Here is an 18,413-nt window from a genome sequence, read left to right on the forward strand (position 1 = left end):
TAAATTAAAACCCCTCCACTCATAATAGTCAACAGAAGACCAATTTCTACATGCAAATTATGTACATCAGAATTGAACTCCTATCTCTAGGTCATAGGTCCAAAATCGAGTAAAAAAATCACAATAGGCCTATACAATTACTTTTTTGTAATTCGGAGGTTGTAGTTCTAGAGCGTAGATTATAATATAATTCTCTAGTGTAGACTTGTATCCATCACTGATTTGTTTAATTTTGCTCTCCTCAGGAACGTGCAACCCTCCTGGGCAAGTTCCGCAACCTGGAGCACGATCTCGACAACCTGCGCGAGCAGGTAGAGGAGGAGGCTGAGGGCAAGGCTGACATCCAGCGCCAGCTCTCAAAGGCCAATGCCGAAGCCCAGCTGTGGCGCTCCAAGTACGAGTCCGAGGGTGTGGCTCGCGCTGAAGAACTCGAGGAAGCCAAGTAAGTACAACAATCTGGACTTACAGATAACAGTGAGTTCACCAATCGCTTGTCTGCTTCCAGGATTAATTAACTACATTTTTAAGATCACATTTTTTCTTGAATTTTGGTTTGTTCTTCCTAGGCGCAGAATCAGAACTTTGACGAGCAACCCTCCCTAACCTGTGTGTTGAGTAATGTAGAGTATGTAAGAATGTCAGTATCAATGAATCTTCATTATAGCAAAGCTGATACTGTAGGCTGCACGATGTATATATAACTTAACTTTATTGATGCCATTAACCATAAGCTACACTTTCATTTATTATATTTAATATATTGTAAGTTCTCTTAATTAGAGGACTGATAATAAATTAACTTGGTTAACTTAATGGGTTTTTTGTACTCATTAAGCTCCGACACCTGTACTTTTCCCATTTTTAACATCACTTCCAGACAGCAAATGACTTCGAAGTGATACAGAAAGATTTCTGCGGTAGAGTTCTTGCAACTTCTATTCATTTTACAGAATATGAACGGGATAAAAGTATTCAACGATGGCAGCACAGTTTATTCTTACAAGGAACTTTCTGTATCACATGAAGTGTCGTTTTATTATGGCGTTGGGAATGCATCTTGTGACATCAGTTATATGGCTCAAGTTATAACCCTCGCCGAAATTAGTAACATTACTATATTTACGCCTTTTAGTGTAGCTGCTGTAATGTACATCTCGTCCGTTGGAGTACAGTAGGTAGAATTTCTGTTTTTTAGAATGAATTAGCAAAAACTGCCTGGAATTTTTGTGGTAGTTATATAATGTTATTGCTTGGTATTATTACTTCCAGAAAAGTATCTCTTATGTGTCACTCTTCCTCACAGGCGCAAACTGCAGGCCAGGTTGGCTGAGGCTGAGGAGACCATCGAGTCTCTGAACCAGAAGGTTGTCGCTCTTGAGAAGACCAAGCAGAGGCTGGCCACTGAGGTCGAGGACTTGCAGTTGGAGGTCGACCGCGCTTCTGCCATTGCCAATGCTGCCGAGAAGAAACAGAAGGCATTTGACAAGATCATTGGTGAATGGAAGCTCAAGGTTGACGACCTGGCTGCTGAGCTTGATGCCAGCCAGAAGGAGTGCAGGAACTATTCCACTGAGCTGTTCCGTCTCAAGGGTGCCTACGAGGAGGGCCAGGAGCAGCTGGAGGCTGTGCGCCGTGAGAACAAGAACTTGGCTGGTAAGCACTCTAAAGACACTCAATAATGACAGACTCTTGCAAAGTACTTTTCTCCAAGAACTTTTTCTTCTTTTCGCGGTGTCACTTTTCCGAGTGTGAATAGCATTTTTTTTATATTGCGCATAAAATTATACATCTTGATTACACAACTTTTAACACTGTATTACTTCGGAATATGTATGATAAATCTTTCTTGTGTTAAATTTTAATTAAACTACAACATCGCATACAGAACAAATAACACTCTACAAAAACATCTCACAAACAACACAAACAAACAAATACAACCACACAGGCGTATACAAACTCAAATGTAACACCTACAACAACTTCTACATAGGACAGACAGGCAGAAGATTTCAAACACGTTACAAAGAACACATCACAGCCATAATAAAATTACAAAACACCTCCACATATGCAGAACACATCACAAATGCCAACCACACCTACAGAGACATCAACACAGACATGGAAATACTGCACATTCAACCAAAAAGCCAGAAACTCAACACACTAGAATAATATGAAATATACAGACACACGAAAATACACCCCAACGATATTCTCAACACACAACTCAATTTCAAAACACATACACTCTTTGACTCTACACTACGAACGCACCCACACAGGAAACAAGAGGCACCAACACCAACAACGACTAGTCCTGAAGATAACCCAAAATAGGTCGAAACATGTTAACAAGGTACGTTAAAATTTAACACAGGCTTATCATACATATTCCAAAATAAAATAACTGTTGAATTCAAAGTTACCTACGTACCTGTTACCACAGATAACTCCTTTTGCTGCACCTTACAAGTATTTTAATGCGATTTTGTTTCGAAGTATAATTTCCTACTTAAACAGCTACTGATGGAGCTGAACCATGGGAAGCTGAAGAGATTATATTCCACTGTATTTGAAATAATCTTCGCAATTATTTTAGGAATCAAAAGTTCTGTTAAGATACATATTTAGGGGAAAAAATAGACAGTATTTTATATCTAACATTTCAGCCAGCTCATTAAATTGAGTTTAAAATTGAAAGATATATTAAATCTTGCTATGCTTCTATTTCAGATGAGGTCAAGGATCTGCTGGACCAGATCGGTGAGGGTGGCCGCAACATCCATGAGATCGAGAAGGCCAGGAAGCGTCTGGAGGTTGAGAAGGACGAGCTGCAGGCCGCTCTGGAAGAGGCTGAGGCTGCTCTGGAACAGGAGGAGAACAAGGTGCTGCGCAGCCAGCTTGAGTTGTCTCAGGTGCGCCAGGAAATCGACCGCCGCATCCAGGAGAAGGAAGAGGAATTCGAAAACACCAGGTTAGAATTTTATGAAGGACAATGCTTAAACTCTATGGACTACACAATTGAAGAGGCGGACTTGGATTAATGAATATAGTGATATATTATATGAATTCTTGTTTTTAATGCCGGAAATCTTCTGTTCAAGTCTCAGTAATGTATTTTGGAATACCAATCCTTATTTTCGCTGGTTCCTTCCAGAAAAATATCTGAAAGGGAATATGTTTATTTCTTTCTATTTTCCTTCATTGACATTACAATTAACCGTAGTAATGAACAGCAATGGCAAAAAACCGGACCGACCCTTGTAGCTGATTTCAGAACCTTGTTCACTCCAGAGCACGATAGACTGGTAACTAAGACTTTCGTGCTTCGAATTCTGCCTGGGAAGGAAACTTATTTTTGTTCCTTATTCAAATTTATTCCCAATACTTTTGGATTGCTGGTAAAATTCATGTTCTGGGAATAATAAGTTAATTAAGTAGTAAAATATCGCTGCAATCAAAAAGTATTGGGAATAAATTTGAATAAGGAACAAAAAAAGTTTCCTTCCCAGGCAGGATTCGAACCACGAAAGTCTTAGTTACCAGCCTATAGTGCTCTGGAGTGAACAAGGCTCTGAAATCAGCTACAAGAGTCGGTCCGGTTTTTTTGCCACTACAGTACATAGTATAATAAATTAAGACTTAGTCGACATAAATATTGAATACAAAAATACCATAACTTTTCTAATGTTTCAAACTTGTCTCATGGGAATCTTTTTCGTAAAGAACTAAAAGATGTTATTTATTTTATATTTCTGAAGCACTTCAACTCAAAGTATATACTGAAGCATATTTTATTTTGTTATTTAGGAAGAACCACCAGCGTGCTCTGGATTCCATGCAGGCCAGCTTGGAAGCCGAGGCCAAGGGTAAGGCTGAGGCCCTCAGGTTGAAGAAGAAGTTGGAAGCTGACATCAATGAGCTCGAGATTGCTCTGGACCACGCCAACAAGGTGACTACTATTGAGTTCTTATGCCAAGCGAAATATTCAAGCTCTTAGAAAGTTCTAAGTTCTATAAAATTGTATCATTTTCTAAAAACAATCATATTCGAATATTGATATTATTAGTGACAGTAGAGGATTTTTTGTGTATTATAAAATTGTACCCTTTTTAGTAGTTCATGTTTATGGATAGTTCCTAATACCAATTTTTTCTATCATATAAAATATTTATGAGACTTGTTTCCTTTATAGTGTCCAGTTTCATTATTGATATCTTCGTTATTAGGCTAATGCCGAGTCACAGAAGAACATCAAGCGCTACCAGCAGCAGCTCAAGGACGTCCAGACCGCCCTTGAGGAGGAACAGCGTGCACGTGACGATGCCCGTGAACTGCTTGGCATCTCAGAACGCCGTGCCAATGCTCTCCAGAATGAACTGGAAGAGTCTCGCACACTTCTGGAACAGGCTGACCGCGGCCGACGACAGGCTGAACAAGAGCTCAGCGATGCCCACGAGCAGCTCAATGAGCTTTCTGCCCAGAACACATCCATCTCCGCTGCCAAGAGGAAACTGGAGTCCGAACTGCAGACTCTGCATGTAAGTGCTGTATTATTCCTGATAAATAAATTATTACTGACGATTGAAATTTATATTTCCTTTTTCAAATTTTAATAGAATTTAGAATTACGACATTTTTATTATAACATGCTCTTAGTTCCAAATCTGTTTACCTACCGAAATAAAACGTTATGGAAGCATGAACTGTGAACAGTCATAGAAAGTTATACATGACAGGAATCGCTATTAGATGCAATTTGACAAGAAATTTCTGAAAATATTGTTTTCATGTCATTCACAGTCTGACCTGGATGAGTTGTTGAATGAAGCCAAGAATTCCGAGGAGAAGGCCAAGAAGGCAATGGTTGACGCTGCACGACTGGCTGACGAGCTCAGGGCGGAGCAGGACCACGCACAGACACAAGAGAAGCTGCGTAAGGCCCTTGAGACACAGATCAAGGAGCTCCAGGTATGTGTTGTTTGGCATTTTCTTTCAACAGTTGCAATTCAACAATTTACGCCTTATGAAACATAATTAACCTAAAAGTCATTACTTTTCACGTTCAAAAAATTTGGAAGGACACTATACTGTAAATATGAGTACATCAAGCTTAAGCGAAGTTAAACCGCTTCTGCACTGCAATTTTCCTTTAAAAATTTCATAAAAATAATATCATTCCCATTTCATGATCTTCTACGAATCGGAAGTTTTGTTACCCAGATAGAATATACCGGAATTAAATGAATTAATATTTGTTTTAAAAGCATAAATATAATTTGCAAAATTACGCATAGATGTCAGACTATCAGTTCAAACGACATTCAAATGAATGTAAGAGTAATTTTATGCGGCAATACCTCTGCAGAACAAATTTCTAGACGCTATAAATAAATTTAGTTATGAATCTTAAATAATATCATGCTATAGTTTTATCAACAGTAATTTCATTAGAGGTTTTGATTTATCTAGAGAAAATCAAAACTCAAGTATGATTTAATTGACTATTACACGATTAGAAGAAAGTATATAAAGATTAGAAGGAATAAAGTACTCTAATACAATAAAATATTAATTTACGTAATAAAATTCTATTTCACTAATGTTAGCTTCACCACAACGTTTGAACGGAGCCGTCATTTTCAGTTGACTGTCTATGCGGTAAACAAATGACGATCGCAAAACATGTTTTTATAGTACGTAAAGAATTTGCAGTTTGAAATGTTGGCAAACAAAGAAACAAATGGTAGGGAGGTGATAAAAACAGAAGAAAGTACATAAAGATGAGAAGAAATAAAGTATTCTAATACACTAAAATAGATATTAATTGATTTACTAAACTTCTGTTTCACTAATGTTACTTTCACCAAAACGTTTGAACGGAGCCACCATTTTCAGTTGACTATCTATGGCGGAAAAAATGACGATCGCAAAGCATATTTTATAATACCATAAAGAATTTGCAGTTTGAAATGTTGGCAAAACAAAGAAGCAAATACTAGGAAAGTGATAAAAACAAGCAAATGCTAGGGAAGCTATAAAAATTAACAAATGCTAGGGAAGTCATAAAATTGTGCGATAAACAGACATGATTGGTCGAAAGATGTCCTTTCGTACCGTTTTATTGATCAAATTAGTATGACGTACTAAAAGTGTAATAGTCGAATTAATTCTGCATTTAGATATGTATTTTCTTGAATGTTTGAATGTCAGTAGTTGAATAAATGGCTGCTTATGACAACAGACAAATTCTAGATTATTTCCGAAATTCGCAAATATATCTGGATGAAATTAGGAAATATATGGCTTAGCTAACGTAACTAAAACTGGATATCAGAAAATGATACATGACCATGTTACAGGTGCGCCTTGATGAAGCAGAGAGCAACGCACTGAAGGGAGGCAAGAAGGCCATCCAGAAACTTGAACAGCGTGTCCGTGAACTGGAGAACGAACTGGACGGCGAGCAGCGGCGACATGCTGACGCACAGAAGAACCTGCGCAAATCAGAACGACGTATCAAGGAGTTGAGCTTCCAGGGTGAGGAGGACCGCAAGAACCACGAACGTATGCAAGACTTGGTTGACAAACTGCAGCAGAAGATCAAGACATACAAGAGGCAGATTGAGGAGGCTGTAAGTACCGTTTTGTGTTTCGTCCACTTAGATTTTAACTTAATTTCTCTCAAAGAATTTGCATATTTATTACCAAATCAGAAATCATTTAATCAAACTTTAAATTAGTGTCCAAAGCTTTCAATTGTAATTATTTAGCAATACGTTTGGAGATGTATTGTGCTAATTGAAAACTGATATTAATTAGGCCTACCTGCCATACCAGCACTTTTTGGAGCAGTTTCTTTTCTTCAGTCTTGTTTGCTAGACAAACATAATAGGCGAGCATATCAGGGCTTAAACCAAACCCTGCTGATGGATGAACCTGCAAAATGTCAGAGAAGTTGAATCTCAAGATACAGTTGAAAAACTCAAAATCTCATTCACCATACAGTCAAAATAATCAATCCGTGGCACGACAGCCCATGAAGGGATAAGGCCGACCAGCCGGCTGCTTGCCTCACGTCCACATGTCTCAGCTGAGGTGAATGATCATCCAAAAAAAAAAGGAAGTATCATGTGGTCAGCACCATGATCTCCCCTATTGTTATGGCTCTGGTTTCCGAAAGCAGATTTTGCTACCTGTCGTAGCTTCCGAAATTCATCACGATGCTGGTTGGGCACCAGCCTCGTAGACTGGTCGAAATTTCATAAGAAAATTCCTTCCCCATGAGCACGGCCGGGTATTTATGGAGATCGTGAAAATCACGTCACAATAGATATACAACAGATTTTCACTAATCATTACGAATTAAGTGATTCTGATTAATAATTATAAGGGGATAAAACAATCGCGACAAATCGCGAAATAGAGTTCTAATAGCGAAATATGAACACATTCACTAATTATCTATTGCGTCGTTTTATAGCGAATTTCATATTCTGAGTTTTTTGGATTTTTTTCACTTGAATTTGCCATATGTCCAAGTAGACTACATTACATGGTATTCCTGGTGTTCTGATTACGTTAATGAACTCAAAAGGCGGAGAATTCAACATTTCACTAATAATTTGAAGGTGTTAATTTGAGGGCTGCAAGTTTTTTTCGTTTTTAATGAATGTGTGTTAAATACAGTCTCAATCCAAAAAAGATTGTCTATTGACCATACCGCACTTTTACCAGAATCCAACGAACCTTTAATGTTAATTATTTGGAAAGTAATATTCATACTGAGTTAATACTCCAATTCCAAAATAATTGTATTTTCCAAAATTTCCATTAATCTCCTCCAAGAGTACAAATCAATCTCCAACCATCTCCGCCGACACCAATATTAAAAAAAAAAACACAAATGATAAAATTAATCTCCATAAATGCCTGCCCCTGCCCAAGAGGACTCAATCTGTAAAGCTAGTTCCAGGCATCATAAGCAGTTAGAGAACATATTTACTTAAAAATATTCTTGGAAATTGTGTTACTAACCTACTTATACCCATGTGACTGCAGGAGGAGATCGCAGCCCTCAACCTGGCCAAATTCCGCAAGGCACAGCAGGAACTGGAGGAAGCTGAAGAGCGTGCAGACCTGGCCGAGCAGGCTATTGCAAAGTTCCGCGCGAAGGGACGATCAGGATCTGCGGCGCGGGCACTCAGCCCAGTGGTGAGTACAGACTTGAACATATTCTGTGCTTTGTCTCGAGGGAGGTCTTTGGTAAGGAAAGCTCAACCACATAATTAGTAGACACTCATAAAGAATACTAATAGATTCAAATGGAAGCAACATTTTCTGTTTGTGTTAGGAATTTATGACGTTATCAAAATATTGAAATTGACTGTCTGAACAAACGGATTTTAAACAATGACTTTATCGATTAAGAATATGAATATATTATGAATTAATTTCTTATATTGACAGTCAATTAAATGTAGACAAATCACACATTTTAATACAAATTTTGCTGATTAGAAGAATAGCATTCCTCATTAAATGACCTCTCGTACATATGAGAAATTAGCTTTAGTTTTTGAATTGGCGGTGTTTGTCCTTAGTCCGTTTCATTACAATTCATACCATTGCCATATCATATATATAACTTTTACATTCATTATATCTGCCATTAATGCCATTTCACTGTTGTAGTTACTAGTCAAGGAAACTTATTATCCAAATTTATTTTGGAGTATGATCAGACCATTAAACAATGTATTTTATAGCACTTATTGCCCAGATTTATTTTGGAGTATGATCAGACTACTAAACAATGTATTTTATATCACTTATTACCCAGATTTATTTTGGACTATGATCAGACTACTAAACAATGTATTTTATATCACTTATTATCCAAATTTATTTTGGGATAAGATCAGACTACTAAACAATGTATTTTATATCACTTATTACCCAGATTTATTTTGGAGTAAGATCAGACTACTAAACAATGTATTTTATATCACTTATTACCCAGATTTATTTTGGAGTAAGATCAGACTACTAAACAATGTATTTTATATCACTTATTATCCAAATTTATTTTGGAGTATGATCAGACTACTAAACAATGTATTTTATATCACTTATTACCCAGATTTATTTTGGACTATGATCAGACTACTAAACAATATATTTTATATCACTTATTATCCAAATTTATTTTGGAGTATGATCAGACTACTAAACAATGTATTTTATATCACTTATTACCTAGATTTATTTTGGAGTAAGATCAGACTACTAAACAATGTATTTTATATCACTTATTACCCAGATTTATTTTGGAGTAAGATCAGACTCCTAAACAATGTATTTTATATCACTTATATCCAAATTTATTTTGAAGGATGGTCAGACTAAGCAATGTATTTTTTTCCTGTAGCCTCAGGCAAAGCCCCGCAAGGTTGCTGCAGAGTAAAACAACATTACTTCTCTTGTAAGTCGTGCGTGCGTTTGAACCCAGCCCAAATTTGAATGCTGAGTGTCTTTATTTTGCCAGAATCCTAATTTCCTTGAGAAAGCAAACTAGATTTAGATGGAAAGCATTATCCATAAATGCATTCTGGACATGCCACACCTTAAAACCCGCCTTTAGATGCCCTTATATCAACTGTACATTGTCTGTGTGTAAACCTATCCGAGTAAATAGTGACAGTAATTTATTTTTCTCTGAGACAAATATTGAAACATTGCAGTCTTCAATTTGTTTCGGATTTCAGAAGCAGACAGACGAAACGACATAATATTGCGTTTTGAAATTATTTGCATCATAATGAAACCTTTTTTATTTACGTAATTTAAATATTTCTGTAGTAATTTGAAAATATATTTACTTAGTTCTTTTACTTAATTAACAATACGTATTCGTGTCTGTGAAATATCTACATTTTTTTTCACAATTATTATTTTATTACTTAGAATATAATACCATACTTTATCCTTCCTTTTAAGTACATCTTGCTCACATACATTGCCCCAGTACCTATGTCCTAAACGTATTTCTTTTATATAATATATGTATATTATTGAATAAGACACGTATTATGCTTGTATCGACATATAAGTAGTGAAATGAGAATTATAAACGAACTTCATATTGTGTCATAGGCATCAGTATGTGAAGGTTAATATTACAGATAAATTTCTCGACACCATCACCATGATAATTCAAAACATTCATGATAAATAATAAGCGCCCATATAATAAATACATTTATCCAGACATGTACTGCAAAATGCATAACTAAACATACATATTTGTTCAGAAACCTGATCCATTTGTACCTGCTAGTGGTTAATTTTTATTATAACTATAGATGTACCTTATAGCGTACATGGCATGGTGCTTGCAAAAGTTTTGATGTTTATTTTTACCTTACTCCATTTTCCTCACGTTTTTCCACTGTACAAAGTGTTTGTAAAAATGCCTAGTAGGTTGAGGCCATATGATTGAGTTTGAAACCTTTATTTTCAACATTGCTATTGCCAAACCTTATAATCTAATTACGGTAGAGCAGATTCATTAATCTTTTATCGTACTTTGAGGACTGAAAATGAGTGAAAGGAGAAAAATTAATAAGCAAAAATATACAAATACTTTAATTGAAAAAAATCGTAGTACTGATAGTTTTACGGTTGCTACAAAAATCTGTTAAGTTCCTAAAATATACAAAATTGTTTTCACTTGATCTACAATATTACATTTTTACACCTGATTTCTAGAAGTTGAAGCAAATGAAGAGATCATCTTTTCATATTAATAATTCTGTTCTTGTCTCATTAAATAAATATTTTACTAATACTATGATTATTTGACGTAAACGTACTGTTACATGATTAAATACTTCAAGAAATAGGTTTTCATTATAATATAAATTTCGGCAATTCTGACATAAAGACAGTAAGTTTCTTAGAAATAGTAATTTACTTGAACATTTAAATCACTAACATAATTATTTACCAGTCCATTAAATTATAATTGCAATATACCGTAATAAAATTGAGCTTGATTAAAGAAAATGTAATTCATTGTTAAAATTGAGAGTGGTTCAAAAATTGTAATTCACATTTATTGTTACACTTCCTGCATTACTGAAATGTAGAAATAAATATAAAATGTGGAAGAATCGGAATATTTTTTAAGCAATAATTATACTTTGTATACATTACAATGAAATAATATTTTTAACCAGATTTAAACTTAACTGATACACAGTTTTATTTAAAATTCAATGTAAATTATATTAAATATTTTTATTTTAAAATTCTTAATCCACATAGCCAGAACTATTATTATTCTTTTGTTATTTTTCAGAACGTTTATAACACTTTCGGTCTTACAAAACATCGACAGAACATATGCCACTAGAATTTAATCAATTTAATGATTTAATACAAATGTTAAATTAATATTTAAGAATACTCATATAATGGTAACGTTTTAAGTAAGATTAGTGCAAGTAACTTTATCAAGCACTATGTTACGGTCTGAAGTCTGGAATACTTTATTAGATGTAGGCCTGGATATAGTCCTCCATTTGCACTATGATATTCATGCAGTGTCTCTTCTTTCCAGCCTCATAAACCGGCGCCCAGGCCGCAATTTGATGGCAGCGCCTTCCCGCCACGATTCGATCTGCATCCAGAAGGCGACTTCTAAATCACAAAAAATAATAATCCATGATCACAACAACAACAAAAACAACAACAAAAATTGCTACTGACGGACATGAAATGAGCCTTTTCTTTTGCGGCGCCACAAAGAGCATTACAGGAAAGATTAAAAGTATATCCAGAGGTTTAAAGCTTAAATAATGTTATTACAAACACAATTATTTTGTAATTTATTTTATTGTCGATGAATGTATTTATTAATATTCCGAGAACTGCCCTTGGTGACAGTGGTGCGCGTGGGAGAGCGAGCCAGAGGGTTGTGAGCGCCATTCTGAGACACGTACTTTATCAACAGCACAGCCCTATGCATTATTCTTCGTTCGATCACAGTTCTCTGGCTCAATCTGGAGGGAGCGTGAATGCGATGCGTTCGTGGCACACATTGTATACACGGCTTCTTTAATGCACCAATAAACAAGTTCATATCGTTATTGTATCTCGAGTATATTTTTTTGTATATTATTTCCTTACCTGTAACAAAGATCCTAAATTCCAAGAACAAATACATTAACTTGTTAATGTATGAAGTATTTCCTTCTTATGTAATTTATAGAATTATGCATAATACATTCGTTACTGGAGGTACGTTAACAGAAAGCCACAATTTAAGTCACACAGCATTTGTGTGCACTCATAGCTGAGTTCTGGCGTCTTGTCAGCTCATGTGAGTTGTGTGGATATAAAGGAAAAATTGTGACGGTGTCGTGTATGGTTCCTGGGGTAGCTCAGTCGGCAGAGCGTTCGCGCGCTAAGCGAAGGGTCCCGGGATCGATACCCGGCTCCGGAACAATTTTTCCTTGAAATTATTCAACCTGCTTTACAGGGAGCTACTACCTGAAAGTCAGATTTGCATAATACATTCGTTACTGGAGGTACGTTAACAGAAAGCCACAATATAAGTCACACATCATTTGTGTGCATAGCTGAGTTCTGGCGTCTTGTCAGCTCATGTGAGTTGTGTGGATATAAAAGGAAAAATTGTGAGGGTATCGTGTATGATTCCTGGGGTAGCTCAGTCAGTAGAGCGTTCGCGCGCTAAGTGAAGGGTCCCGGGATCGATACCCTTCTCCGGAACAATTTTTCCTTGAAATTATTCTAACTTATAGAATGCCCATGGGCCATGGTTCTTTGAAACTTAAATGTATAAGACATAAGTTTAAGATGCCCAGTGATTCAATTTAAAAAATACCTATTGAAATAATAAAATGTAAAAACTTCCCCTTTGAATTTATGCATAATTAAAGAGTCTAGGTTATCATAGGTTCTGCCGCTGAATACAAATCTGACACAGAAAATATTATTCTGATCTTTAAACTAATAACAACTAAAGCAACGTTAAGTATTAATTGCAGTTAAAGCTGATTTTTTTGCCCTTCTCTCACCTTCTGGTGTCGAGGTTTTATTGTTTCATTTGGAGTACATATTAAGCGGACTTATGATGAAGCTTCCATGACTGGAGTCAGACGCTAGACCTTCACCTAAAGCAGGGGTCGTCAGCACAGAGCACGCTGGGGCTAGCATCTCTTACCCGCTGAAAACGAAGCGCACCATAGTGCACTGCGTAGCTGCCAACGGGTATGCTCTCTATCTCTCCCTGCTGCACGACGGTGTACATGGGACGGCACCGCGTACCCGTTGCACATTTCAGCGAGTGCTGACGACCACTGACCTAAAGCAACACATGACATTAAATTAACAATGTACAAACTTCCATGACAAAGATTAATTCGAAATCACGATGTAACCTTCCACGCAATGTTTGAACTATCTATATTTTTGTTATTATTGAATCCTGTACGATTAGGGAAAACACGGAATATTTACTTGAACCAAGTAAAGAGATAGGTTTGGAAGTAAATCCCGAAGAAACAAAGTATATGATTATGTCTCGTGACCAGAACATAGTACGAAATTGAAATATTGGAAATTTATCCTTTGAAAAGGTGGAAAAGTTCAAGTATCTTGGAGCAACAGTAACAAATATAAATGGTACTCGGGAGGAAATTAAACACAGAATAAATATGGGAAATGCCTGTTATTATTCGGTTGAGAAGCTTTTGTCATCTAGTCTGCTGTCAAAAAAATCTGAAAGTTAGAATTTATAAAACAGTTATATTACCGGTTCTGTATGGCTGTGAAACTTGAACTCTCACTTTGAGAGAGGAACAGAGGCTTAGGATGTTTGAGAATAAAGTGCTTAGAAAAATATTTTATGCTAAGAGGGATGAAGTTACAGGAGAATGGAGAAAGTTACACAACACAGAACTGCACGCATTGTATTCTTCACCTGACATAATTAGGAACATTAAGTTCAAACGTTTGAGATGGGCAGGGCATGTAGCACGTATGGGCGAATCTAGAAATGCATATAGAGTGTTAGTTGGGAGGCCGTCTATTCGCTTGTCATAGGTTCCACCAAAAATGCGTCGATTTACTCTACAGATTCCAGAAACGGAGTGTAGCGTTACAAAGTCATGGGGGGGGGGGTGACATTAGTGAAAGCCGATCACTTGATTAGGAAGTGTATAAGAGCACTGCAGGGGGGAGTGTGGAAAGTTTGTAAGTACCCATAGTTGCCTAATGAAAGATGCACTGGAAGAAATGGTAAACGGGAGAAACTTTCGGGGCAGAAGAAGATATCAGATGATAGACGACATTAAGATGGATCGTATGCGGGGACTAAAAGTAAGGCAGAAAATAGGAAAGATTGGAAAATGCTGGGTTTGCAGTGAAAGATCTGTCCTTGGGCAGAAAACTATGAGTAAATGGATGAATATATACTGTATATGAAAGGAAACGGCTGATTTGAGAGTTTAATTGAAAACATGTACAGCAGATTGTTAAATGAAGCGTCGGCTGGAACAAAGTTATAAGTTACATTTGGTAAAATTTACAGGAGCAGCAAAACTGTGTACACGTACAACGTTGTTCTTATAGGATAGCAAACTTTTGAGTGGACAAATTTCACGTACTGCATTGATGGACAGTTGCAAGCGAAAGAGTATAACAAGGTAACATGATATACAACATTATTACACGGAAACACGCCGAATGAAAATTTTGTAACTTACAACGTTGTTCCAGCCGACGCTTCAAATAATGAGGGCGAATCATGTTAAAATTTGCCATCATTGTCCAATCTATTGGACTCCACAACGTGGCCGGTAGCAATTATGTCTCTTCGACAGAATAGAGAAGAAAAATTGTGTGAGTTGTGTAAGTTGCTGAAGCACACCATATCCGTGAATGATTTTAGAGCAGTGATCGAATTGGGCCGGTATGAGCCGGTATGGCATACCGGAAGTAAATTAAGATGCCAAAAAGCATACTGGCAGCTCAACTGATGAGTAATTGTTTAGGTTTGTAAATTGCATCATCTGCTTGCTCTGTACTGTATATATATATATATATATATATATATATATATATGTATATATAATTTTAGTAGGTTATTTAGCGTCTGAATGAGATGAAGGTGAAAATGCCGGTGAAATGAGCCCGGGGTCCAGCACCGAAAGTTATCCAGCATTTGCTCATATTGGTTTGAGGGAAAACACCGGAAAAAACCTCAACCAGGTAACTTTCCCCGACCGGAAATCGAACCGGGGTCACCTGGTTTCGCGGTTAGACGCACTAGTTGTTACTCCACAGGTGTGGACTGTACTGTATATCTCTTGTAGAGTCACCACGTAGCTCAGTCGGCAGACTCGCTGGCCTGCTGATCTGGAGCTGCGCTCGGCTTGGGTTAGATCCCCATTAGGACTGATTACCTGGTTGGGTATTTTCCCGAGGTTTTCCCAACCATAAGGTGAATGCCAAGTAAGCTATGGCGAATCCTTGGCCTCATTCCATAGCCATTGTTTGCTTTACGTTTCCATACATTTTAGATTTTTTAAGTTTTCTTAAGTTTATTTATATTCGCTTTAACATCTGTGGTCATATCGCATGTTTAGAAACTGTGGGTATACCAGTAGGCAGAGTGGGAATTAATGGGGGGATGGAGGGATTTCCCCCCTGTTGGAAAGTTATCCCCCTCTCATAAATTCGTATTAACATCCCTGGCAGGAATAACTTCTACCACCCCCTCACAAAATATAATTTTATTGTTTTAATGCGAGTATTCTTTAAAAAGTATAAAATAAAATAATATTGATGTATTATCATCACCGGCAAGCTGGCAGCAATCAATAACTTAGGAATTACACAACTTATCTTAAGCCTGCTCTTGAATATTATTATTATTATTATTATTATTATTATTATTATTATTATTATTATTATTATTATTATCATTATTATGATCAAGATGCAAGACAAACAACTCAGTGTGACCAAGCATTGAGCCGTATCGAATGAAGATAATAATTTTATGTATGGTATTCTTTATCTAGGATTCTATCCCCCCCCCCCCCCATCAGAAATCTTAATTCGAACCCTGACAGTAGACCGCTGCCACTATTGCTGAGTTTCTGTTCCCACGGTGTGTTGTAGATAGATTTTGTGCTCATGTGACTGATTATAGACCCTGATTAATGTTTATGATATTGGTGATTGAGGCGGTGATGAATCATGACTTGCAAACCTCAAATCCAGCACCCGCCTCTGTGACTGAAGGAAACCTTGAAAAACCATTAATTTCTTTTAATGCCGATATTTATTTATGTCCACTTTATTCTTAAAAAATAGTAGGCATTTCGAACGAAAGTGTTTACAAATTAATAGTCTGTTAAATTTAGTTATGATTGTTTATAACCAGTTTCTTAACCTATTATAAGCTTAGTAATATCTACGATATATTATGGTCCGTCCCAGGCATCTGTGAAGTAAATTTGCGCATGTGGGCGAAGTTAATGGGCGGAGTCTAGCTGTGCCGGAGTGTATTGCGGGCAGTATCAACTTGAGGTCGCTAAGGGGCAAGATACTCGTGGTAGCAAATGGTATTAACAGAAAGTGTGGCGAGATTTCTTAATATCTATAGATCCCCTCCCTACAAGCTCGTTTTGTTCAAGCAATGCCTCCCCCAGAGCTGTCATTGGTCCCTGCCCTCCCACATACCACATGCGCAGAGGTCTTGTTTCATCTTTCTACTCTACAGATTCTTGGGACGGACCATAAGCCACTTGCGTGGCTCAAGTGGTAGTTTGGTTGCCTACTGATCTGGGGCTGAGCTTTGGCATTGGTTCCATTCCCACTTAAACTGATTACCTACTTGGGTTTTTCTGAGATTTTCTCCAACTAAAAACGAATGTCAGGTAATAAATAACATTTAGGAGTAAACATTATAACAGTGAGTTACGTGTTTGTCCATTGCGCTTTTTTTTACTATCCCTCCAATTTCTCACTATTTTAGTACTTCATATGTAGTCTATGCTTTTATTTTAATACATCTATGACAGGAAGATAAGTGGATATGTCTTACAAAATTCATGCTTCAGTCCACTTCACTGTGGTAATATTCTGCAGCGTCTGTAGTTCTTGCTTATTTAAATCCCTAAAAGAGCATTTGCTTAAAATAAATTTGCCAAAACCCTGTGGACTGAAGCCACGTTCATATCCTAACCATTATGTAAAAAAGCAAATGCGTTACTATCCACTGCCACTAAGACTAAGGCTGTTTTTCTCAAAGCTACATTTTAAGCTGAAGTGAACTAGATAGTTGTCTAAAAAAACGGATGTGACGACAGAAGTCATGATCCAAAGCTACGTAGTGTACAGAAATCAAGTCCGTAGTAGCTAGTAAACGAAAATGCTTGCTTAATTGATGACTTGTACACTAAGCAAGCATGCGTGCCTCATCAGAAATTAGGGTTATAAAATTCGAAGATGCTTCGGAAGTAAAATGTATAACAATACGTTAACGTTCAACATTGGCATTGGTACTCCGGTACCTTCTTTTCATTTTTGAACATTGTAATATATTAGGCTTTATCTTTTTCACATAACTCGTAATGAAACTGCATTAGGACACTGCCTTCTTAATTTAGGCCGTGTCTCAAAGCTCAAGTCCATACTATACACTAGTGACTAACAACTAGGTGACTTGTAAACTATACACTAGGAAGCTTTGGAAATGTATGCTTGAATCATCGCCTTCTTCACAGACTATTTTTCTAAGAAAACCATATCACTGATGATAGCACTGAATTAAGAGGGCAGTGTCCTAATGCTGCTTCATTACGAGTCCTGTGGAAAGGATAAGGATCTAATATATTACAACGATATTTAAAACATCGTAAAGAAAGTATTAACAATTCCAATATTTTAAGTTAACGTTTTATCTACATAATATTTTTCATTATTTCACTTCCAAAGCATTTTTAGATATCATAACCTCAATTGCTGATGAGGTATCCATGTTTGTTTAGTGAACAAGTCAACAATCAAGCAAGCATTTTCGTTTACTAGCTACTACGGACTTGATTGCTATTTACTACGTAACTTTGGATCGTAACTTCTGATGTCACATCCGGCTATTTAGTCAACAATCTAGTTCACTTCAGCTGAAAATGTAGCTTTGAGACACGGCCTTAGTGCTATATCGTAATGTCATGGTTTTAAGAAAAATAGTCTAAGACCGTCATTCAAGCATATGTGTTCAAAGTTCTCCAGTGTGCAGTTTACTAGTCAGCTAGTCACCTTTTAAAATCCAAGGGATTCACATTTTACGATGTTGAGAAAATCCTTAG

General features: G+C 36.7%; 1 protein-coding gene across 50 annotated transcripts in view; it reads left to right on the plus strand.

Moving 5' to 3' along the window:
- Mhc (myosin heavy chain) overlaps positions 1 to 12,163 on the plus strand; it is a 100,340-nt gene extending 88,177 nt beyond the window's left edge. For 48 of the 50 annotated variants that reach the window (XM_069844115.1, XM_069844130.1, XM_069844101.1 and 45 more), the window contains exons 32-40: positions 246 to 442; positions 1,304 to 1,653; positions 2,740 to 2,980; positions 3,817 to 3,958; positions 4,236 to 4,547; positions 4,810 to 4,977; positions 6,369 to 6,641; positions 8,068 to 8,220; positions 11,630 to 12,163. In XM_069844115.1, coding sequence (XP_069700216.1) covers positions 246 to 442; positions 1,304 to 1,653; positions 2,740 to 2,980; positions 3,817 to 3,958; positions 4,236 to 4,547; positions 4,810 to 4,977; positions 6,369 to 6,641; positions 8,068 to 8,220; positions 11,630 to 11,713 — 1,920 coding nt within the window. In that variant the 3' untranslated portion in view covers positions 11,714 to 12,163. Of the gene's footprint in view, positions 1 to 245; positions 443 to 1,303; positions 1,654 to 2,739; positions 2,981 to 3,816; positions 3,959 to 4,235; positions 4,548 to 4,809; positions 4,978 to 6,368; positions 6,642 to 8,067; positions 8,221 to 9,436; positions 9,491 to 11,629 lie in introns of all 50 variants that reach the window. The other 2 variants (XM_069844132.1, XM_069844133.1) reach the window with 1 other exon arrangement.
- The last annotated feature ends 6,250 nt before the right edge of the window (positions 12,164 to 18,413 follow it).

Source organism: Periplaneta americana, chromosome 13 (genome assembly GCF_040183065.1).
Source record: "Periplaneta americana isolate PAMFEO1 chromosome 13, P.americana_PAMFEO1_priV1, whole genome shotgun sequence".
In the NCBI taxonomy this organism is placed as follows: Eukaryota; Metazoa; Arthropoda; class Insecta; order Blattodea; family Blattidae; genus Periplaneta; species Periplaneta americana.